A 24,897-nucleotide genomic window follows, 5' to 3' on the forward strand; every position below is an offset into this window, starting at 1 on the left:
ATTTGCACTGCTCAGCAAATAATATTTTAGATAACCAAATGACTATCTGACTAGGTATGCACATTTTAAGAGGTTCTAATTATTGTACTAATCATCTTATGTACGTATATCCTATTGCTATTTTATTGAGGTTTCTTTTTATCTTTTTAACTTATTAATTATCTTTGTACATTTGCTCTTTTACGGATATCTACAAAAGATATGAATAAAGATTTTTGACTGACTATAAAAATGCCAAAATTCTGACCACTTTTTATCATCAAATGTGTGGCAGAACAAAATGAATTTGCTATTGTCCAATGCTCAGAAAGTTTAAACTTTTGGCATTACATTGTGTTTTTTTTTATAGTTTTTATTTTTTAAAATTTTTTTTTTTTTTTTTTTAAATGTTTTTTTTTTTTTTTTTTTGAGTGGAGCACAAGGAATTGGGAGTTTCCTGATCTGAAGAAAGCCAAGGTGCCTGATCTTAATAGAAATATAAAATATTGCCTAATGTGGGATCTAACCTATTGTGTCCTAGATGGAGATCTTCTTAGTTTGATCATTGTTCCATCAGACACTTCAGCATGCTTGTACTCTGCATCCTGACGTCGCCAGCCAGGTTTACCATAGGAAGTGATTTCCATTAGTTGATGCAATATGTTTCTATATACTGCTCTCTGCTCTCATCCGCATCACAATTAAGCTGAAGCTGAAGTTGTTGACAACACACAATATAGGAATGATGTTATTGCATTGGTTAACAGACATATTTAGCTTTTGGGACAGCCATTTTTGTTGTTGTCCTTGTTTAACTCTTCTGTCCAGTGTAAACTAGCAGCAGCTTAATGATATCTCGTAATTGAGCCTAGGTTCATAGCTACAGAAATATTAGAAATAGACCACTGAACTGTAAATTATGATGGATTGCAGGGTATCAGGGAAGGTAGATCATTGATCACCCGAGATGACATATAAAATCAGCATCAATTTGTGTTTGTGATTGTAGAAAAATGTCATCTCGTCATGTCATTCTAAGGGTGTTTTTCTTACCTCTTGGAGAAGGAGATTTTCCACTCAAAACCTTCTTCTGTCAAAGCCTACTTGATCACTGTATATATGGATACATTGCACCCTTACCTGCTTCTCAAAATTTTCCTCCTACCTGTTTCACCTTCCCTAGATTTGTAGCTCTCATCAGTGCAGCATCGCCACAGGGTCTAAAGGGTTTGAATGGCCCAGTGCACTTCCAGTTAGGACTGTTTTTATTACCTTTCTGAGGAAGGAAGGTCGTCCGTTTTCTAGGCTTACATGAAATTCCTCTGCACCATCCTAGAACCCATAAAAAGCAAAAGTAACATTTTTTGCACTGTATAGCCATATGTATGTAACAATGTGGGACCATTTTCATGTTTTTCAAATTTGAACATCTCTCAATTATCAGTTTACTGCTGTTGAGATTTTTTTATTTTATTCAAAATTGAATCAGTGACATGTACCAATGTTGGAGAACTAAATGTGCAAGTCAGCAACTAGTTTATCTTCTGCCTTGCTTCTTGCAGTTCCTCTGCATTCCTAATACAAGGCTAAAATACTGGTCACTTGAGGTAATATTTCAGAATAAGTGAAGATTGTACTATCTTATCCATGGGTGTCTTACTGACAGATAAATCGCAGGTAAAGTTGCATACATTATTATGTTGCATCTTGTGTTTTAGGTTGAAAAGGACCCTATCAGTTCAAGTCCACAAGTAAATGGAGAAAATGTAGAGATGGATTCAGAAGATGACGACTCGGAAGAGCTAGAAGAAGATGAAGACCGTGGACCAGAGCAACCAGCTCAGTTGCCTACAGAACCGAACAAATCCTGTACAGAAGATGCACTGTGTGTGGACAATAGTAAAAAGGTATGTTATTAGGGCTGTTGAAAAGGACGCTTACTAGATAAAAAGGTGCTTGTTTTATGCATGCTCTGCTCCTCCTAGATTCTAAATGGTACCTAGTAAATATGGTTGCTGGGCGACAGGGAGATTGACTTTTAGTGAATGCTTACCGTCTGTTGAGTTAAACAAGTTACATTTTTTTATGAGAAGGAATCTGTTAGATGGCATCTGCAGGCTGGGTTTTAATCGATAGTGTATGCTTGTGTTTTAAATTATTTTATGTGTGTAGAACTGCCTCTCAAATGACACGCGTTGGATTGTTGTGGTGCTGTTTGATAACTGCCTGTTGGCAAGATGCTAATTTGCAGTTTGATGGGTAGGTTCCACATGATAGATGTCACCCATGTTTCCACCTGTTGTTGCCTGGTAAATGTATTAACTTGCTAATGGGTCCTCCACACATTTCTTTGCCTCGGGCAACTACAGATTGGAGACGTGGATTCTGAAGAAGATTCCGGAGAGTCTGGTGAGGAAGAAGATGAAGGGGATGAATCTGACTTGGTACGTTAGGATGGGAAATACATCCCAGGTTTCTCTGAAGTAATAGATGGAAAAACTGATCTGAAAAGAGAAATTTCTAACGTGCTAAATTTCTAACATACCAAAATGACTTGGGTTTTGGAGTACCTGAAAAGGTGTCCTGATACGTTACACAACTATTAGGGATGAGTTGCTAAATTATTAAATATTCTTATTCTGTTGATGACCAAATAAATATGAAGTGTTTCATGATCTTCAGTTGATAGAGACGGCTTTGAATATTTATATTACTGATCCTGGTTGTGGATAGGGTCTGAAGAAGTACAACATTCTGCACCACAGTAAAGCTTCTCCAAGTGATGCAGCATGTGATTTGTAAAATTAGACACGTCCTAGTTCTGCAATATCTCTTCTAATGGTAAATGGTGCTGATGCTTTTAAGTGGTGATACAACACAATGATGTGTAGAATATAACTATTGCTTTCAGAGAACTTTGAAGAAATCGCTGTCCTGTCATGCATTAGTCATGTCGGTTAACAGATGATCACTTTGTTTTTCAGTCTCACTGGCATTCAGTACCTCAATCTAATCTTGTGATTCTCCAGAGCTCTGAATCCAGTATGCGGAAAAAGCTGCAGAAGAAGAAAGCAAAGGTAGACAGCCCGTGGTTAAAACCCACCAGGAAGCGTAGGAGGCGGAATAAAAGGAAGCCTGGCACTCTGCTAGGTAAGTGGATTTTTTTGTCTGTTTCTTTAAAACTAGGTTGTTCACACAGTTATTGAACACGTGCAGTTTTTTTGCACAGAGGATGTTGTAGTTAGTCTTAGTATGGGAGTTTGTGTTTTCGAACAACATACGTTGGCTCTATTACCTTGTCTATTGGTGTTCTGCATTGCAATCAAACAGCTAGTGTGCAGGCCTTTTTTTTTTAAGTAGCTATGATTACTCCTGAATACCACAAATTATTCACATCTACTCGTGGAAAAAAGGTTTATAAATAGGACTGTTGGAACCCCTCACATAGAAAATGGTGATTTAGAAAATTAACAAGTGTTGAACTTCGTGTTTTAATCCGTTTTATGTTCTTTTTAAGTTTCCAGTCTAAGTTTTAACGATTGTATCCATTGGCTACATCTACATCATGGGTCCGTTCTAGTTCTACCTTTGGGTATCCCGTCACAAGGTGTTTGTTTATCAGTGCTGTGTGAAGCCAGTACCCAGTATATCCACACGTGCAGACCATTCATACTCTCTTCAGGCTCTTTGGTTTTGGTTCTTTTCTCACTATATACTTCCCAAACCTTTAATTTTGTTGCAGCAAAATATACTGAATTCGGTAAACATGTCAGATTGAAAACATGTTGAAGTTGAAACAAAGTTAGCCCTAAATGTTTTCCTAATGTAGATCAAGCCCAGGGTGGTCATTATCAAGGCTTCTGGTTTTCAATTTATAGGGATACATACACATAAATACAGTTGTTTTTCTGATCTGTGTTTATGATTGAATACAGGTATATACAAAAGAGCATGGAGCTGACCATTCACAGCCACCTCTGCTGCCAATCTTCTAACTACCTTCCTGATACCTGGGCTGCATGCAAAATGTTAAATGAGCAAAGATGGAGGACGATTGTAAAATGTACACATTAGTATGTACCGTTGAATGCAAATAGGTCTTTGCAGCACTGAGGTAGCACCCACCTCTGTTCTAAATCACTTGATTTTTAGAGTAGACAAGTCCAAGACTCAATATGTTTTTGTTTTGCAGGAATGGAGGTAAATGTGTAACACTGTGCTTTTATGCTTATTTGAGTATCCGTGTTAAATAGCTTTGCTACAGGTATGGATATCTCAGAACAATAGTCCTGTAAGTTTAACTGATGTTCTCTTTAGACACACTGATAAATTACAAGTGGGTACATTTTAATCACAAGACACAGCGAAGCACAACAGAAAGCATGTTACCATTTGTTAATTATGCTCTTTATGCCCTCTTATGAAACTATATCTCAGCAGACTTTCCTTTACTTCTGTTGCTTACAGTTATCAAGTTAATCCGGTTTCTAAATTTAATGGAGGTGTAGGGAAGACTTAGAGATGCAAATATTTTTTATCATAGACGTATGTAATGTTATGTTATTACTATTTTCATTTCGTCCTAACCCCACCTCTCCTTACCTGCTTTTACACATATTTGACCTTTAGTGTCTTTTTCCCCCTACTTCATTATTATAAGCTAAGATACCTGCCTGCATGTCGTGACAATTTGATATTTTCACCTTGTCTATGTGAACGTCCCTTAGTAGCGGTGATAGTTAATGTGCTCACTTTGCCATCAAATACCACAGAATATTTTGTGCAGTTGAAAAACTAGGTTCTTCACTGGTTGCATCCTTATGCAAATTTCCTCTGCCGTTTTGCTTCTATCGTATTAATGGTGCAGTGGGTGGCATTTGGTAGGCATGATGCCCAAGCAGTGAGTGAGAGACAGTATAACTGTTAATTTTAGCTCAGCCAAAGTTTTGAGCAACTTTTTTGTAATTATCAACATTTTGACAACAGGTCTAGGGTTTGTTTCTGCAACCGCTTGAGGCATTTTAGTCCCTGGCAGGTCTTGTTCTCTTATTAGATGGCAAGGAGCATGACGACCTACTGTATGAAGACACTGGAGTCCCTCTAGTTAGCTATTTAAATCACCAAAAAAAGGGCCTCTGCTCCATGTCCAAGATTGATATTTGGGAGGGGGGTGCTGAATCTTTGTTACACTACACAGGGACAACAGGGGCCTTGGTCGTCATACCCCTTATCCTCTAGCGATAAGTATTTGCCCCAGGAGCCAATGCAAAAAGAACATTTCCCCCCTTCTAATGACCCACAAGTTACCTTTCAGGTGCCTCCAGCACAACCCCTGCCAGTGGGAACACCATGTATAAATACACTGACAACTCTTTCAGAGTTACAGTAAGACAATCAAGAACATTTGTCTAGAATCCTGAGTTGGAATGTAGCGGGAATTGGGACAATGCTTATTAACCTGTCTTGGGGGAATTTTATAGACAAATAAATATGTATCTTCTAGCAAACCTGGGCTTCATATAGGAGTTTAGGAGCGGCTTCAAAAGTTTTTGGGTCGCCTCTTGTGAGTCAGCAGTAGGGGAGGGCCTCTGGATGTTTATCAATATGGTTAAGCGGGTCACTTAAATGCACTGTGGATGTATTAGACCTGGGGTCAAATGATATGAAGGGCCTTGTTCTCTCGACAAATAAAGAGAACTCTGTACTGTTGATCAACCTGCATAATAGATGTGTGGGGGAAAGCAGCAATTCAGTGATACTGCATAAACTGAATAGTCTTCTTTCAAGTTTTAAGGGAGTCTACTACTTGATAGTATTGGGGTATTTTAATGTTTCTTTTGAGCCTTATTTAGTGGCCCAGGATTTAGCCCACGAAGAAGCAAAAATATGGGGTATACCCAAATTCATTGCTCCCTTTAATTGTAAGTTAACTAGAGCAGCTTTGCAGGCAGTGGACATTACGGTGGCACATGGGTTCCAAGCATGTAATGCTCGCATGTCTAACTGCCCCCAGCATTTAGACAAGGGAAGTATTAGAGCCATTTAGATTACATACTCGTAGTTATTTGGCTGTGGGAATATATGGCTGACATGGAGATGTACTAGAGCATGAACATAGTGACCATGATCCCGGCGGTTGAACTTATCACAGCGGTTGAAGGTGGCATGGATGTTAATGATGCTCTACAGCAGATAACGATTGCCAAAACATTAATTGATGATAGGTTGTGGAAAGTGTGGCAGAAAATATTTGGCAAGACGGAAGGAGTGCTATGAGAAAGTGGGTTGTTTATTGGCGGGACGTGCGCCCAGAAGGCTGCCTCTAGTTTAATATCAGAGATTAAAGACTGGCAGGGGAAGCTAGCTACAGACCCTGACCAAATTTGGGAAGCCTTTCGGGAGTATTATGCGGAACTATATAAAGCCGCCCCTGCAGGTGAGAAACAGGCTGGATGCAGTTTGTTAAACAAGGTAGAGTGTGGCAGGATCACCCCTAAAGAACAGAAGGAATTAGGAAAGGAGGTTACAATGGAGGAATTAGAAAAGGCGGTGTGAGGGCTACCTAGTGGGAAAGCTGTAGCGACGGATGGAATTCCCCTGGAATTGTATAAGCATCTTAAGGCACTGCTGATGCCGATTATGTTAGAACTGTTCATTCAAGTGCAGCTAGGGGGCAATGCTCCTCCTTCCTGGGCTACCACCAATATAACAGTGTTCTTGAAGAAGGGCAAAGGTCTGCTTAGTTTGAGTGCGTATAGACCTGTTACACTTATTAATAGTGATGTGAAGATCTACTCCAAAATGTTTGCAACACGTTTGTCTGCTTGTATCCGTAAATTAGTTACGCAGAACCAACATGGGTTTGTTCCAGGGAGGGATACCACTGACCATATCCGAAGAGTCATCACTTTATTAGAGTGGTTCTGTTGGATGCCGAAAAAGCATTCGATAGGGTCTATTGGAAATATGTGTGGTAAATACTAGGGGCTTATGGATTGGGAAGCAGCTTTATTACTGCAATGAAATCTCTATACAAGCACCCAAACGCTAAAATTCAAATGCTGGGCGGCCAGTCAAAGGATATACAAATTGAACGTGGTACAAGACAAGGATGCCCTTGTTCACCTTTATTTGCACTTTATATTGATCCATTCTTACAACAATTAGAAAAGAATACAACTACTCTGCCAGTTACCCGCAATGGCTTGGATACCAAAATGTTAGCTTATGCTGATGATGTTGCTGATATTACAGCTAATCCAGATTTGGAATAAGCTGTAATATCGAAACTTAACGAAATTTAAAAAGCTGCATATAGCTTTCGGAAGGTATCTGGTTACTTACTAAACAAAGATAAAACTCAGCTAGTGGGGAATGAGCATGATAAGACAACCGATATCTGAAGGGTAGACCACGCAGTCTATTTAGAGATTGATATTAGATCTAATGTGGCGCACATTGTACAGATCAATTTAATGCAGAAATAAAAGGGGAAAAAAACGAAATATAACTTTAGCAGAATTAATAATCTACACATGTCAATTATGGGCCAATGTAATATGGTTAAAATGATGATTCTCCCCAAGGTGCTTTATTTTTGCCGGTCAATCCCGTTGGAGTTTGGGAAATCCTGGTTTAATATGATGGATCCACTTGTGATGAGATTTATTTGGTCCTATGGCAAGATTAGAAGAGCTAGTAGATATATGACTTTACCAAGGGAGAAGGGGGGATGGTCTTTGACAAATTTTAAATTATATCAACTGACAGCAGCACTGCAATTTATGCGCCCTCTGTTTATTAACAGAGGAACCATGAGAGGGGAAGGGTATGTCCTGGATATCTATGAACTGTTAATCGGTCACTTGGCTAGTGGCGGGCTGCAGACACTAACAGAACCCAGCTATTATAAGAAAGTGCGATTCAAGGTGTTAAATGCTGCCTTTAAATGCTGGGATCCTTGGTGGAAGTAAATGGTATTAGGTAGATGTAATCGCTACAACTTGATTGCAAATAACCCTTCCCTCCCCTATATATTCAGGGATAGCTAAATGGCAAAATTGAATCAGCAGGGTGTTCAAAAGTTAGGAGATTTATTTGTAGGATCCACGATGGGCACATTTGAGAACTTGAGGGAGAAATTTGGCCTGGAACAAAGGGATTTTCTTTAAATATCTACAAGTGAGAGATTTTATGCATAGGAAAACCGGGGGGGACAGCAGGGTTTACAAAATGTCCTCTGATGGAGATGATGGCAACTGGCACAAGGATAGCTATAAGTTTAGCATATGCTAGATTGAATGAAGAACAGCAAGAGGATTTGGAGAAGCATTGCAAGAAGTGGGAAGCTTGATTAAATATGAAAGATGCAGAATTCTACAAATCTATCAAATTGGGGTGCAGCACTTTGATCTCTGTAGCACTCTAGGCACAACGTTATTATTAAAAAAATTACTTATATTTTACCCCAGAGAAAACAGCTAAGTGGCATAGGACAGAGGGGATACATTGTCCAAGATGTCAGTTACTTCGTGCAGATCTAGCTCATATGTTTGCTACATGTATAAAATTAGAAACTTTGAAAAGGGATATCAGGCAATTTTTTAAAGAAGTAGTTAAAGAAGATGTGGAATTAACTCCTGAGATTGTAATTTTAGATGCATCTGATGCAGTTGGGCCTCAGATCTCTGTTTGTTTTTGTTTCAATGGCTATATCGGGTTTGTATTGCCTCTGCGTGGCTGGATCAGCAACCTCCAGTATTCCAGTACTGGCTAGAACAGCTCCTCACTGTATCAACGGAAGGGGATGGAAGCGAGACAGAAGTGGCAAATTATCTGGGGAGTACTGGGTGAATGGATTATATCTAAACAGTTGGCAGCATGGAATAAAACGGCGACAGGGACCATAAGCGTATGATTTTAGAGGAATATGTATATTGGATTTCATATATTTATTTTCTTTGGCCCCAATTTGGTGAGCGCCGTTGTATATCCTTCACTTATGGTGTATTGTTACACCATTGTAAGAAAGGTTTTCTTTTCTTTAGGGATGTAATTATTGTAATGAATTTGTTTCTCAGGTATCCAGTTAAAAAAAAAAAATAAATAAAAAAAAAAAAAAATTACAGAAACACAAATGACACCCCAAGTACGGTTGTGTGGGAAAGCATTTAGGCATCACACACACACACACACACACACACACACACACAAGCAGGTAGGTACTTTTCAAATTATGTACGTTTACAGTTCTTAAAAGTTGACAGTGCTGTTCTTGGAGCGGTAATGTTATCTTATGTGGGGGAAAAAACGGGTGCTTACCAGCGACATACAGAATCATACGAGTATTTAGCAAGAATGTTACAGGACTGTTCTTCTGGATTTGAGGTCAGTATGGGGCAAGGTCCTAAGCCACACCAACAAGTTCACCCGCAGGGGGTGTACTGACCCTTGAGATCACTTCTCAGTCTGTGGGACTTGGATGCAATGGTGTCTTTTGGCATTGGATTCTGGTGCAGGGGATACATTCGGTTGGAGGGGGCCTGCAGGAGGCTGCAGGTGTAGTCGGGGAAGTCCACTGTTGCCAAACCCAAGATGGGATTTGGCTCTGGAGGCACTGTCGGACAATTCAATTTAGGCTAGGCCCACTGTTGGCCCACTTCAATTCAGGCTAGGGTGCAGTGGTGTTGATAGGTTTTGGTGGTCCGGAGTCCTCATGAGTCTTCTTTGGTGCCTGCAGGGAAGCTGCTCTGCTACTCCAAAGGAGATCCTGGTTACTTCCCGAAGTGCTGGCAGTCCTTCCAGGCTTTTGGAGACAGAACAGCTCCAGGGCGAGTCATCTTTGGCACAATTGTCGGGGACAGCTGGTAGGGTTGGGGGCCAAGTCAGTTGCTGCTCCTCAGTTCTTGCTTTTCACAGCTCTTTAGGTCATCCTTTTTCTGTAGTCCAACGAATCTGAGGTCCTGGTATAAGGGGATCCCGTAATACTCAATTTAGGGGTGTTAAGGGGAGTGAGGTGTAGTAGCCAATTGGCTACTTGTCCTTGGGGTCACTACGCACCCTAGATAACTACTTCCTTTGGGGAGGGGCGTCAATCTGTCCCAGAATTCCTAATTCTACCATACACAAGGTGACAGAATTTCTGAGGCGGAGTTAACTTCAGGCTGGTCACCCTAGAGGTGGGACCAGCCTACAAGTGCAACACGCCTCCTGCGTAGTATATTTTCCTGCCTGTCCTGGTGCCAAATGGGCACTGGGGCGGGGAGATTGGCATCTCCTTTGTAGTTGAAGCCATATCTGCATGCCAAGAGCAGTGGGCTTCTTTGAAGCTCCCCTTCCTTGGAATGCAGATTTGCAAGTCACCCTGTTAAGATGGGTATGTTAACACCCCTGCAAAGAGCAAGCTTTGCTCCTGACTGCTTAAGAGCAAAAGCTCTCACCTTTGGGGTCAGAAATTTGTATTTTGGTGGCAGACTGGTGGAAACCAGTAAGTTAGCACAATAGCTGTTTATAGGTTTTTAGGGGGTATCTTTAATTTTCCCATTGGGTACATATATTAATAAATCCATCACTGGAATCGGTGACGGTCTATTAATACGAGATGTTTGATACCAAACATCCCTAGGTTCAGTAAAGCCATCATGTAGCTGGGAAACTCATATTGACCAGTGTCCAACACATGTATTAAAACTGGCTACCCTGTCCACTTGCTATGTCTAAGACTCATGCTCATGCATATATCCTCACCTGTAATATAATGCACCCTGCCTTAGGGCTGTATGGCCTGCTTTAGTGGTGACTTAAAAATATTGCATGCAGTGTTAGGGGACATGGCAAACAAGTGGGTGCCATGTTGTGTGTTCTCACTTTTTGTAGCACCTTGTTATGCGGCCCGCAGTGACAATCTGTATGAGTTTGGCACTGGGTCCCTTAGAGTGGCACAGGTTATGCTGCAACTCTTAGGGACCCTCTTTTAGTAACTAAGCCCAGAGGTACCATTTACTAGGGACTTACAAAAGGTGCTAAAGTCCTGGTCACTTGGGGACCAAGTGACCACTGCTCTTGTTTTGGGGAAGGAACACTGGCACTGTGGGGACCTGGTCATTAGGAGCCCAGTGCACTTCAGTTAAAGTTGCATCAAAATCTGGCAAAACAAGGGGGGCTTCTGCGACCAGAACCCAGTTGCCTACATCCATGAAGCATGATGAAATGCACTCTCAACTTTGCCCAGAAAATTTAAAAGATATTAATAAATTACTCTCCCTTCTCTCTCTCTTAGTTTTAATATATGGATATTTGCCCTACTTACCTAATGTCATGAATGTCCTCTGCACAAAGTGAAGGTTGAGGTCTTTCTCATAATCTGGGAACCCTGGATTAAAAATGGCAGACGTGTTGAGGACCTATGTGATAGTAAGGAAACCCTTTCTTTTGCCCAGCTCCAAACAAAGCACAAACCAGTGAGTATCAAATGCTAATGCATTTTTTTTTTTAACAGAAACACAGTTACCACATTGCGTCCTTTTACTATGTCCATCTGCTTAAAAATTCTAACCCAGCCCATGACAGAATATACATTGTATCAGCAGTATACAAAAGCAATGATAAGCCTTAACTGGCCGTAACAAATATGCTAAGAATTTAGTAGATAAAGGAAATGTTGAATCAGACACCAAGGACCCTACATGGTACAACATATTCAATCACATTTCCTGACAAAATGTAGACCATAATATTACTGTCAAGATTTCTACTAATCCACAGGTAAAAACCTGTGATGATGTTAAAAGGTAAATAAAGAGGATAGTTGCTCCTAATATCACTCCACCAGCTTGGGCTTATTTGTGTTTTCTCTGACCCTCCAGGAGCTTATTGACCTGAGTTGCTCTTACCCGAAAATGGGTGTTAGGTGACAGTAAAAGTGTTGAAGGATCATTTCATCACTTTTGATTGGTATGTTGCACACAAAGATGTTAGTTAAGTCTGTCACACTCGCGTCACTTATGTGAAGATTTTGGACATATAGGATCTCTGTCTACAGACGGCAATGTCTCCTTGAGTAAATATCAGACTGTATTCCTAATGTTACTTTACACAAATAGAGACGACACCTAAGCTACTACGTTCATGACTTAAAATTGACAACTCATTAAGTATTTACAGTATTTAGTTCTAATGTTGACAATGACTAGGCACACTTTTGCTTCCCTTTACTATGCCTATTTTTCCTCTTCTACCTCCTTTCTTTATCTTGCTGCTTTTTCTCTTATCTTCGGTTTCTTTGTTCTGTTCTCCTTGGGCATTCAGTGGGAAATTAGCCTTTGGCGACTAAATGGAAAATAGCTCTATCAAACAATCTCACTGTTGCATACTAATTTCTGCTTTTGGCTGTTCTTGTAACACTATAATTTTACTTATAAGAACCGTAGGCATTCAGGTAATGTCTGGTTAATGGCTTGCTCTTTCTTTCTGTTTATGCTTATACACCCGTATAAATAAATGCAAAAAAAACGCAGTCTGTTTTCTTCTGTCTGTTTAATGTGGTAAGTACAAAATAATGTGGAGGGGTCAATTAACAGTCTTCCCTCTGCACCCACTCCTCTGACATACTTCTTGATTCCTGGGCTGCATTTGGCTTGTTAAGGGAAGCAGAGATTGAGTGCAGGTGTAAAACTGACAAATGTGCATTCATTGTTAAATAAAATGGAGATGAGTGCAACCTCACAACTTCTCAGCTGTGAAGCTGCCGTCATCTACGTTTACTTACTTGTGTAAATGATGCACACAAGCGTTTCCCAGGCTGTGACCTTTGAAGTGGAACTCCACTTTTTTACTTGCCATTTGATAGCCAAGTCTACAATCTGGAGTAACCTAGAATTAAGTTATCAGTGACCCATTGTTTATTCAGCATCGAAAATGATTTTTTGTGTCTCAGACATAGCTTCACAATAAGGTAGTTGCCGTAATACATTTTTTTATTAGGAATGATTATTATATGGAATATAATAAGATGTACTTCTTAAAGAAAAGTGTACATTATCTGTAAGTTGGCCGATTTAGCAAATATACCTGGTATAATAAATACCATTGGTATCCATCTCTGAGTGTGGCCAGACGTTGAGTAGATATCTCCACATGCCCCATAATTCAGAACTGAGCAAGAAAACATTATACTCCATCTTTGAAGCTTGGGGTTATACAGAAACAGTATGCTTAGATACTAAATGCAACATCTTTTCTTATGATCAACTGATCATGCAAGTTCTCCTGTGCCTTTTCTCTTATGCTGCCTTTGGGCTCTCCATATTTAAAGTGTGTTCTAAAAAAAATAAAAAAGAACTGCCTGAAGAGCACACTAATCCGGGGCCTCACCAGTGAAGGTTCTTGTAGTTCTTGAACCTTCAGCCCGGGAATAAATCTCATTCCTTTCGGAAAGACCTTTCGACTTGAAAAAAGCTTCTATACCTCCTAACTGTTGCTTAGCATGATATCTGAGGAATCAGCCCTTCCACACTTGGCCTTGCCTCTACTAACATGAGTGCACTGGAGGCTACTAGAAAATCCACAGAATAGTTTCATTATAGAGTAAGTGGCTGAAATCTGTCTCCAGGTCATTGTATAAGAGGTTAAAGTACTCTTGGGACACTCGATTGATCCAGTTGACTCACTTAGCTGTAGTAGGAGCTTGCAGGTATATACTGTATTTGGAATTTTTTTTCTGAGCTGTGAACACTTGCTAGAGTGCATCTTTCTCATTCCTTCCTAATCCGAAGTACTAAAATATTGTACTTTAATAATGTGATTTGATTTTTTGTAGGAACTGAGGTTGACTGCCAAGACAGTAACAAAGAGTACACAGAAGTACCACTTGATTCTCTAGGTCTCCGAGTACCAGAGATTTCAACTTCGCCAATAAAAGGTGAGTGTTACCCTATCAGCCATAAGTGAAAGTAGCTGTTTGTTTTCCAGGCTGTGTTCTTGCAGTGATTATCATATTTTAGATTCTTTTTGGCTACGAAGAGGAAGATATATGGCTGTTGACTGTTTTTTGGTCTTTTAGTACTATTAGGAGGCACAATTTTGTAGAAACCATATGGGCATTACATGGTCTCTTAAAAACACCCTGTTAGTAATTAAATCAGTTTATTTTTCCTGTTTCAGTCCATTCCAACTTATTCAACTTGTCTCTGGCTCCATGAAGTAGTTGTGTTAACTCCTATACATTGCAGCCATTCCTGCTTGGAAGGTGTCCATCCATATTGTGGCCAGTCTTTTCAAATCCAATCCGTTCTACAGAAGGCATGGATGTGTTCTGTTCGTTCCTATAGTTTCCTTTGACATTTATTAAAGGTACAATATCCCAGGGCCTGTTCATGATCCTGCAGCACCTCTGTGCTTGTGCGTGATTCTGAAGCATGTGCACAGTTTTGCAAGATCGAGGAATACACATTTTAGGAAATGCTCATGTTCCAAATCCAGTCAAATAAAAGGAAACCTGCTTAAAATTACAACATTTAGTTATTGTGTTTTCCAATCAGCCAGAATGTTTATACAGTGGTACATTCAGCTGAGAAACACCACTTAAAATAACATGAACTACATAAAATTAAAAAGGAAAATAGTGCCCAATAAAATATACATATTAAAAGTTCACCCGTGCCGTTTTACCATCCTAGAAGGCTGGCCTACCAGTCAAGCCAATTATGGTGTTATTTTTTTGTTTTTTTTAGTTCTTTGAGTAGGAGCCTTAAAACAAAACTGCTAATTCAAGTCTATTTTTGTCTACCAATACTTCTATATATTTTTTTTTGTTTGTTTGTTGGCCAACTAATGACGTGACCAACAGATAAATACTTTTTGTCTGGGGAGAAGGTTTTTGCAGCATTGGATTTTTTAAATATTCAAATGCTTGCATCATGCTGTGATATGGAAGTCCTTAAGTAACTTTGACATAGCAGTAGAGGGCACTGACAGCTTAATAAGGCCATATGCAGTGCTCACTTTGTTAGCACATCAACCTCATTCTAAAGTAACCAGTTAGTGAGGTGAAAGTGCTTTCTGCATCACCCTTCCCCACAGGTCTTCATACCTTACGTTTTTACTCTGTGTCCTCAGGGAGGCCCAGCCCTTTGCTCTTGCTTCAAGTCAGGTGTGAGAGAACTTTGAAAATGTTCTTGCTCTTTAGGTGTACATTTGAATTGTACTGTGTCTGAACAATGGAAAAATCCAAGAGAAGCTTTTTTTAAAGCTACTTTGAGATTAATTTGAGGTCAGCTGTTATAAATCTGCTGAAGAAAAGGGAGAACAAAGAAAGCATGATACAGCTGAGTCTTGAAAAGGAAAAACTAGGAATTATCCTCAGGTGAACCCAAGAGAAAGATGCGTGAAAAGACTTTAAAGAAGTGAGCAGGCACACAGTCTCCAGAAAAGGAACGTAAAAGAGGCATTCTATGATATCTGTGCTTCCACCGTGATCTCTGCTGACTAGAAAATGAAAGATTACCCTACTGCTGACAGCAAGCCCGCCACTGACGTCTGTCACGATGACCATTGACGAGCCTTGTTTGACGCCTATAAAAGTGAGAAAAGACTTAGCGAGCTGAAATAGACACCCCTTCTACTAGGAAAATATTGACTCTGGTTGAAGAAAGCATCCTCGACTGACAGTCAATCAGATTATCATTGATGGACCCATTGACAATCCCTCCTTCAACACCACCATTGACAATTCTGCTGCTCACTGCTTCATTCACTATGTCTCGTCTAAGACTGGAGTATTCTTCTCCTAGTAAAATTCGGTCTTCGCCCCAACCTAAGCTGCTGGAGTCAAAACCTAAGACGATTGATCCAGAAAACTGTTTTGGTGCAGCCTATAAGACTGGTGCAGGTGAACTTTCAGGGCAAGGAAGAAGATTAGGCATATTTGCCTGAAGTCTTCCACCCAAACTTCCCTCTACAACACTAGGAGGAAAGAGTACTATGATGGGCACTATGACCTTTGAGCCAGTGTAAGTAAACTATGACCAGAGTCCTATGATGTACCTGTATCAGGGAATCGGCACAAGAAGATGATCAACATCCACCTTTAACTCCACAACAGCTGGTACAACACTTCACAGATGTGCCTCAAGGGACCTATCCAAGACGACGCATCTAAGTATGAATATGCCAATGTGGAAGGGAAAGAAATACCGGCATCCAATAGACCAAGGAGTGGTGAATGGATTACATCCTCCCTGTCGAAAACCCGCCAACACCTTCACCTGTAGTTTTTGTGAGATAGTCTCAGCAATTTTCATACTCTAGTGAATAAAACAACAAATTTGGCTTGCCCATTGCTTCCAAAAAGGCAACACAAGAGGGAAATGGTATTCTCCATTAGGGAGAGAAAGAATTGGCCTCACTCATAGATAGGGCAATGAATGTCCGATATTGATTTCGACAACTTGCAGGAGCCTCTGTCTTAAGCAGACATGATTGGTTAAGAGCTACTTCATTCAGAATAAAATCATGGACATGCCATTGGTTGGAGAATGGCTATTTGGGAAAAATCAGGATGTTCTGCAAAGTATTAAGTCAGACAAGGACACAGCCAGACCCTTGGGTGCTCTGCAACAAAGAAATCTTCAGTCCTTTTGAGGAAGATGACGAATGCAGCTGTATAGAGGTCTGTACCAAACATTTGATATTCCAAGTATCAACCAGTCTCTATTCCAGTCCTATCATCAAGACAGACACAGTCACAGTCCTGGACAAGGCATGCAGGCAACCACAAAAGCGCAAGGACCAGGAAAAAGTGCCGCAATTTCAAACATCACTGACAATGTCCAGGCGACGGATAACAGCATACAGACCCCCAAGATATCGGGCCTTGTCGCAGGCAGAATCTCTACTTTCTACCTTCTACAACAGTTGAAAAACAATCGCTACAGACAGATGTGTGTTAGACGTTATTTTGTATTGACATAATATGCAGTTTATACAACATCTGTCAACTTTGCCGTACAGAATAAAGGGAAAACACCTACACTTGTAGGCAGCAGTTTCCCACATGCAAAAGGAGCCATAGAAATGGATCCAAAACATAGTGTCAATTTGATTCTTGGTACCCCCCTCATAAAGGAGAAAACCTTGAAAGAGTAGAGTCCCGTTCTAGGTTTGCACCAATGTAATCAAAAGAACAAAAACAAAAAAATATATACAGTATATATATATATATATATATATATATATATGTATTAGATGGCATGTGTAGCTGCAGATACACATGCTGTGCATATCCCGCCATCTAGTGTTGGGCTTGGAGTGTTACAAGTTGTTTTTCTTTGAAGAAGTCTTTTCGAGTCACGAGATCGAGGGACTCCTCCCATTTCGGCTCCATTGCGCATGGGTGTCGACTCCATCTTAGATTGTTTTCTTCCTGCCATCGGGTTCGGACGTGTTCCTCTTCACTCCGTGTTTCGGTTCGTAAAGTTACTTAGATATTGGAAAATTCGACGGTATTGTTTGCGTTCGGTATCGGGTTAGTTAACGCAGATCAACACCGAATTTTGAAGAGCTCCGGTGGCCTTTCGGGGTTTCGATTCCCCGGCGGGGCCTGGTCGGCCCGACCACGTGCGTCTACAAGACTAATGGAACGGACCCCATTCCGCTTCTGCCCCGAATGCCACAATAAGTATCCTTACACAGATCAACATTTGGTCTGTAATTTGTGTTTGTCTCCTGAACACAAGGAGGATACCTGTGAGGCCTGTCGAGCGTTTCGGTTGAGGAAAACGCTGCGGGACCGAAGAACAAGAAGGCTTCAAATGGCGTTGGCGCCGTCAGGACACCACGACTTGGAGGAAGAAGAAACCTTCTCCATTGCTGACTCGGACTTGGCCGAAACAGAACAGACGCCGAAAACCGTGAGTAAAACAGCCCCGGCCAAAACTCACGTAAAAATCATCAAAGCCCAGGCAGGCCATGGCTTAACCCCAAAAATCGGTGACCGTCCATCGGCACCGAAAAAGGGCACACGTGTCGAAGTCATCCGACTCCGGTCGAGATACCGGCACAGAACAGACTCGGCCCGAGACACTGGTTCAGAACAATCTAGACATCGAGATACCGGCACCGAGATGAGTCGGCACCGAGAGAAACTCAAAAAAGTGGCTTCCGAGCCGAACAAGACTGTTGAAAAGATTTCGATACCGAAACATCCGGCTTCGGAGCCGAAGACAAGTTCCTACACCGAGGAACAAGGGCTTTCCACACAAATGCAAAGCCATAAATTCGGACAAGAGCTACAAGCAGGGGAGCCAGATTATATACAGAGAATGCTCCGTATCCAAAAGGAGACGGGGAAGATAAGAACTCTCCCTCCTATAAGGATGAAAAGGAAACTTGCTTTCCAAGATAAAGATAAACAACCACAGGCAAAGGTGGCAAAACAAGTAACTTCGCCACCATCCCCACAACGCTCACCGCAACCATCACCAATTGCTAGCCTACCTATGATGCAGTCTCCACCGCACACAGGCATGAGCCAAGATGACCCAGATGCATGGGATCTTTATGATGCGCCTGTGTCAGATAATAGTCCCAACTGTTAACCAGCAAGACCATCACCACCTGAAGACAGTACTGCTTACACACAGGTGGTGTCCAGAGCAGCTGCTTTTCACAACGTGACACTGCACACTGAACCGATTGAAGATTACTTTTTATTTAATACTCTGTTGTCCACACATAGTCAGTACCAGAGTCTTCTGATGTTACCGGGAATGTTGAAACATGCAAAGCAAGTATTTCAAGAACCCGTAAAAGGCAGGGTGGAGAAAAAGTACAAGCCTCCCCCAACAGACACTGTGTACATCACACAGCAACTGACACCTGACTCAGTAGTAGTAGGCGCAGCACGTAAAAGGGCGAATTCACACACCTCCGGAGATGCATCACCACCCGACAAAGAAAGTCGCAAGTTCGACGCAGCGGGGAAAAGAGTGGCAGCACAAGCAGCCAATCAATGGCGCATTGCCAATTCACAGGCTTTGCTGTCAAGATATGACAGAGCCCACTGGGATGAAATGCAGCACTTTAATGAACATCTGCCCAAAGAATTCCAAAAGCGTGCACAACAAGTGGTGGAAGAGGGCCAAAGTATCTTGAATAACCAGATACGATCGGCAATGGACGCAGCAGACACAGCTGCAAGAACTGTAAATACAGTGGCCACAATTCGGAGACACGCATGGCTACGCACCTCAGGATTCAAGCCCGAAATCCAACAGGCTGTGCTTAATATGCCTTTTAATGGACAGCAGTTGTTTGGGCCGGAAGTGGACACAGCTATCGAGAAGCTGAAAAAGGATACAGATACGGCCAAGGCCATGGGCGCGCTCTACTCCCCACAGAGCAGAGGCACTTTTAGGAAGACACAATTTAGAGGGGGGTTTTGGGGCCAAACCACAGAACCCTCAACCTCACAAACCAGGCCCACATACCAGAGCCAGTATCAGAGAGGGAGCTTTCGGGGACATTACAGAGATGGACAGTTCCCTAAAACTAGAGGGAAGTTCCAAAGTCCAAAGACCCCTCAAAACAAACAGTGACTTCAGTGTCACAAATCCCCAACACATAACACCAGTGGGGGGGAGACTAACAGATTTTTACCAAAATTGGGAGGAAATAACAACAGACTCGTGGGTCCTAGCCATTATCCAACATGGTTATTGCATAGAATTCCTACAATTGCCACCAAATGTGCCCCCAAAAACACACGTCCAAACAACACATGGATCTATTACAGCTAGAGGTCCAAGCGTTGTTATAAAAAGATGCAATAGAACTAGTACACAATCATCAGAAAGGAACAGGGGTTTACTCCCTGTACTTTCTCATACCCAAAAAGGACAAAACTCTAAGACCCATATTAGATCTCAGAACACTAAATCTTTACATCAAATCAGATCCCTTTCACATGGTGACACTTCAAGACGTAATCCCCTTGCTCAAACAACAAGACTACATGACAACATTAGATCTCAAAGATGCGTACTTCCATATACCCATACATCCTTCACACAGGAAATACTTAAGGTTTGCAATCCAAGGAGTACATTACCAGTTCAAAGTGTTACCATTCGGGATAACAACAGCACCAAGGGTATTTACAAAATGCCTTGCGGTAGTAGCGGCACATATCAGAAGACAGCACATACACGTATTCCTGTATCTAGACGATTGGTTAATCAAAACCAACACACAAGACCAGTGTTTTCAACACACAAAATACGTCATAGAAACCCTTCACAAACTAGGTTTCTCGCTAAACTACCAAAAAATAAATCTACAGCTGTGTCAAATACAACAGTACTTAGCAGCAATAATCAACACAAAAAAAGGGATTGCCACTCCAAGTCCACAAAGGGTACAAGCATTCCAAAACATAATACAAAGCATGCACCCAAACCAGAAGTATCAGGTAAAATTAGTGATGAAACTACTAGCCATGATGTCCTCATGCATAGCCATTGTCCCAAATGCAAGATTACACATGCGGCCCTTGCAACAGTGTCTAGCAACAAAATGGACACAAGCACAGGGTCAACTACAAGATCTAGTGTTGATAGACCTCCAAACACACACCTTGCTACAATTTTGGAATCCTATAAATTTAAATCAAGGGCGGCCTTTCCAGGACCCAGTGCCTCAATACGTGATCACAACAGATGCTTCCACGGTAGGGTGGGGAGCACACCTCAACCAACACAGCATCCAGGGACAATGGGACACTCAGCAGAAACAACTTCACATAAATCAGCTAGAACTACTAGCAGTGTTTCTAGCGTTGAAAGCATTTTAACCGCTAATAGCCCACAAACACATTCTTGTCAAAACAGACAACATGACAACAATGTATTACTTAAACAAACAGGGAGGCCCACACTCATCACAACTGTGTCTCTTAGCACAGAAAATTTGGCATTGGGCGAATCACAATCCCATTCACCTAATAGGGCAATACATCCCAGGAATTCAAAACCAGTTGGCAGACAGTCTCAGTCGAGATCAACAACAGATCCACGAATGGGAGATTCATCCCCAGATACTACAAACCTACTTCAAAAACTGGGGAACACCGCAAATAGACCTACTCGCAACAAAAGAAAACGCAAAATGGCAAAACTTTGCATCCAGGTACCACAGCCTCACTCAAAGGGCAATGCGTTATGGATGAGTTGGTCACGGATATTTGCTTACGCTTTTCCCCCTCTCCCACTCATTCCGTATCTAGTAAACAAACTGAGTCAAAACAAACTCAATTTAATACTAATAGCACCAACTTGGGCACGACAACCTTGGTACACAACACTACTAGACCTGTCAGTAGTGCCTCATGTCAAACTACCAAACAGACCAGATCTGTTAACTCAACACAAACAGCAGATCAGACACCCGGATCCAGCATCGCTCAATCTAGCAATCTGGCTCCTGAAGTCTTAGAATTCGGACATCTAAACCTCACACAGGAATGTATGGAGGTCATCAAACAGGCTAGAAACCCTACTACAAGACATTGCTACGCAAATAAATGGAAACGATTTGTTTATTACTGTCATAATAATCAAATTCAACCATTACACGCATCCGCTGCACACATTGTAAGCTACTTACTACACTTACAAAAATCTAAGTTAGCTTTTTCATCCATTAAAATACATCTCACAGCAATTTCAGCTTATCTGCGAATTACACATTCAACCTCACTATTTAGGATCCCAGCCATAAAAGCTTTTATGAAGGGTCTAAAAAGGATCATTCCACTGAGAACGCCACCAGTTCCTTCGTGGAACCTCAATATTGTATTAACAAGACTCATGGGTCCACCATTTGAACCCATGCACTCTTGTGAAATGCAATACTTAACTTGGAAAGTAGCCTTCCTAATAGCTATAACATCTCTCAGAAGAGTAAGTGAAATACAATCCTTTACCATACAGGAACCCTTTATACAAATACACAAACCTAAAGTGGTTCTACGTACAAATCCCACATTTTTGCCAAAAGTTATATCACCGTTCCACTTTAACCAAACTGTGGAACTCCCAGTGTTTTTTCCACAACCAGACTCTGTAGCTGAAAGAGCATTACATACATTAGACATAAAAAGAGCTCTAATTTACTACATTGATAGAACCAAACAGTTTCGCAAAACAAAACAATTGTTTGTAGCTTACCAAAAACCTCATACAGGAAATCCAATATCCAAACAAGGCATTGCCAGATGTATAGTGAAATGTATTCAAACCTGTTATCTCAAAGCAAAAAGAGAACTGCCTATAACACCAAAGGCACACTCAACTAGAAAGAAAGGTGCTACCATGGCCTTTCTAGGAAACATTCCAATGACTGAAATATGTAAGGCAGCCACATGGTCTACGCCTCATACGTTTACCAAACACTACTGTGTGGATGTGTTAACAGCACAAGCCACAGTAGGACAAGCAGTACTACGAACTTTGTTCCAAACAACTTCAACTCCTACAGACTGAACCACCGCTTTTGGGGAGATAACTGCTTACTAGTCTATGCAAAGCATGTGTATCTGCACCTACACATGCCATCGAACGGAAAATGTCACTTACCCAGTGTACATCTGTTCGTGGCATGAGACGCTGCAGATTCACATGCGCCCGTCCACCTCCCCGGGAGCCTGTAGCCGTTTGAAGTTGATCTTGAACATTTGTAAATTTGTAAATATATCACCTTAAACCATATTATGTACATACATACTTACTCCATTGCATGGGCACTATTACTATAATACACAACTCCTACCTCACCCTCTGCGGGGAAAATAATCTAAGATGGAGTCGACGCCCATGCCCAATGGAGCCGAAAGGGGAGGAGTCCCTCGATCTTGTGACTCGAAAAAGACATCTTCGAAGAAAAACAACTTGTAACACTCCGAGCCCAACACTAGATGGCGGGATGTGCAAAGCATGTGAATCTGCAGCGTCTCATGCCACAAACAGATGTACACTGGGTAAGTGACATTTTCCATATATATATATATATATATATTTCCTCAATAGTGAACTGTTCATAATGAGGAACATATACATAGCATCATTGGTTCTCAACAATGCCTATTACCAACTCATGGAAAATACCACAAGTGTCTGAGATTCAGCGTATGTGGTTTTTACTACTAATTTCAAGTTCTTTCCTTTGACCAGCGGTCCACATCCAGGATCTTCACCAAATGGCTCCAGTTGCTGTTCATCTTCAATGTCTAGGACGTAAGGTTTACCCCTACCTAGAGGACTGGATGCTCAAAGGTTCATCCATAAGCTCTACAAACATCTTAAGAGCAGCATGTATGAGACTGTTGAGGTCCCTAGATCCCAGCTCAACAAAAGCATTGCTCCATTAGTCTTAGATCTCTTGGAACCATGTAAGATAACAACGCAAATCCTTTTTCTGTTCAAGTAGTTTAGAGATGTCTGCAAAATACGTTTTGCACCCCTGATGCTGATCCTAGATTTTGTGATGGACTTGGTACCAACTGTAAGAATCTGGCCCTTTATATGGTATGTCAATACTGTGCAAAGGGTCCTCAATGACTGGGCAGGGCTTCCCATGCAATCCCAAAGTGCTCTGTTTGAAGTTAGTGTGGTCGAGCAATCTTAACCTTAACACAAAGGAGTGCATGACATCCACAAATACACACAAAAGTCAATAAGTGAGACACACAACTCAAAAGGAAGATCCACACCAATTTATAAAAATAGCCAGTATCTTTATAAATGTTTAAGCGTTAAAGAAAAATCGTTCAGTACATTTTTAATAGGAATTCTTTCACTTTAAAAAGTGGACACAGTGCAATATCTGAGTTCTGCAATGTTATCCTGTGTGAGGGGGTGTTACACCCTCTTTCCGGACAGGCTTTTGTTCTGGGCCTCCAGATCACCCTAGGGGGCCAAAACAGTGTCTCAGGTGTCAGGCTGCCAGAAACCAATCAGCAAGCACACCAGAGGCTGGTAGTTTTCAGGGGGCACCTCTAAGGTGCACTCTGGGTGCATGTATTGGTAAATACAACACTGGCATCAGTGTGGGTTGACCAATATGAGATTTTTGATACCAAACATACCTATTTTCAGTGAAGCCATTATGTTGCTGGGGAACTCGTGTTGACCAGTGTCCATCACATGCATTTATAATGGCTTCCCTGGCCACTTACTATGTCTGAGAATTGACAAAGACATCGCAGGGGCATATCTGGTCCTGCAGATATGCCCTCACATGTAATATAATTCACCCTGCCTTAGGGCTGTCAGGCCTGCTGTGGGGGTGAGTTACATATATTGCATTCAGTGTTAGGGGACATGGCACAAAGGTATGTTTTTTATTGTGGTGTGCGCCAAGACACGCAGCCTCCAATGGCAATCTGTCCTATACTTGGTGAGAGGTCCCTTTGGGTGGCACAATTCATGCTGTAGACCTTAAGGGACCCTCTTTAGCACCTCAGGCCCTAGGTACCAGATGTATCATTTACAAGGGACTTACAGAGGGTGCTGAAGGATTTGTCAGTTGGGGAAATAATTGTACAGTTTAGGGAAAGAGATCTGGCACTGGTACCTGGTTAGCAGGAACCCAGTACACTTTCAGTCAAAATCACATCATTTGCCAGGCTAAAAGTGGGTGGTATTTATGTGAAAAAGAGGCACTTTCCCACACAATTGATTCTTTAGTGGTAGCTGCAGCTAAAAAGAAATACAATGCCTCTAGTTCGACTTTCCTGGATCTGCCTGAAAAGGAAAACAGAAAACAAGATGCTTTCGGGAGGAAGATTTGCCAAAGCATCTAGAATCTTTGTTAAAGCAGTCAGGTGTTTAGCTTTAAGCCTCTACGATCTTTCTCTTTGGGATTCAA

The 24,897-nt window shown here is 41.4% G+C and overlaps 1 protein-coding gene across 15 annotated transcripts in view; it reads left to right on the forward strand.

Moving 5' to 3' along the window:
* The window catches only part of EHMT1 (euchromatic histone lysine methyltransferase 1), an 800,236-nt gene that overhangs the window by 301,083 nt on the left and 474,256 nt on the right, over nucleotides 1-24,897 (forward strand). For 9 of the 15 annotated variants that reach the window (XM_069241478.1, XM_069241485.1, XM_069241482.1 and 6 more), the window contains 4 exons: nucleotides 1,698-1,886; nucleotides 2,349-2,423; nucleotides 2,964-3,129; nucleotides 13,796-13,897. In XM_069241478.1, coding sequence (XP_069097579.1) covers nucleotides 1,698-1,886; nucleotides 2,349-2,423; nucleotides 2,964-3,129; nucleotides 13,796-13,897 — 532 coding nt within the window. The remainder of the gene's footprint in view (nucleotides 1-1,697; nucleotides 1,887-2,348; nucleotides 2,424-2,963; nucleotides 3,130-13,795; nucleotides 13,898-24,897) is intronic. The other 6 variants (XM_069241487.1, XM_069241491.1, XM_069241490.1 and 3 more) reach the window with 1 other exon arrangement.

Source organism: Pleurodeles waltl, chromosome 6 (genome assembly GCF_031143425.1).
Source record: "Pleurodeles waltl isolate 20211129_DDA chromosome 6, aPleWal1.hap1.20221129, whole genome shotgun sequence".
NCBI lineage: Eukaryota > Metazoa > Chordata > Amphibia > Caudata > Salamandridae > Pleurodeles > Pleurodeles waltl.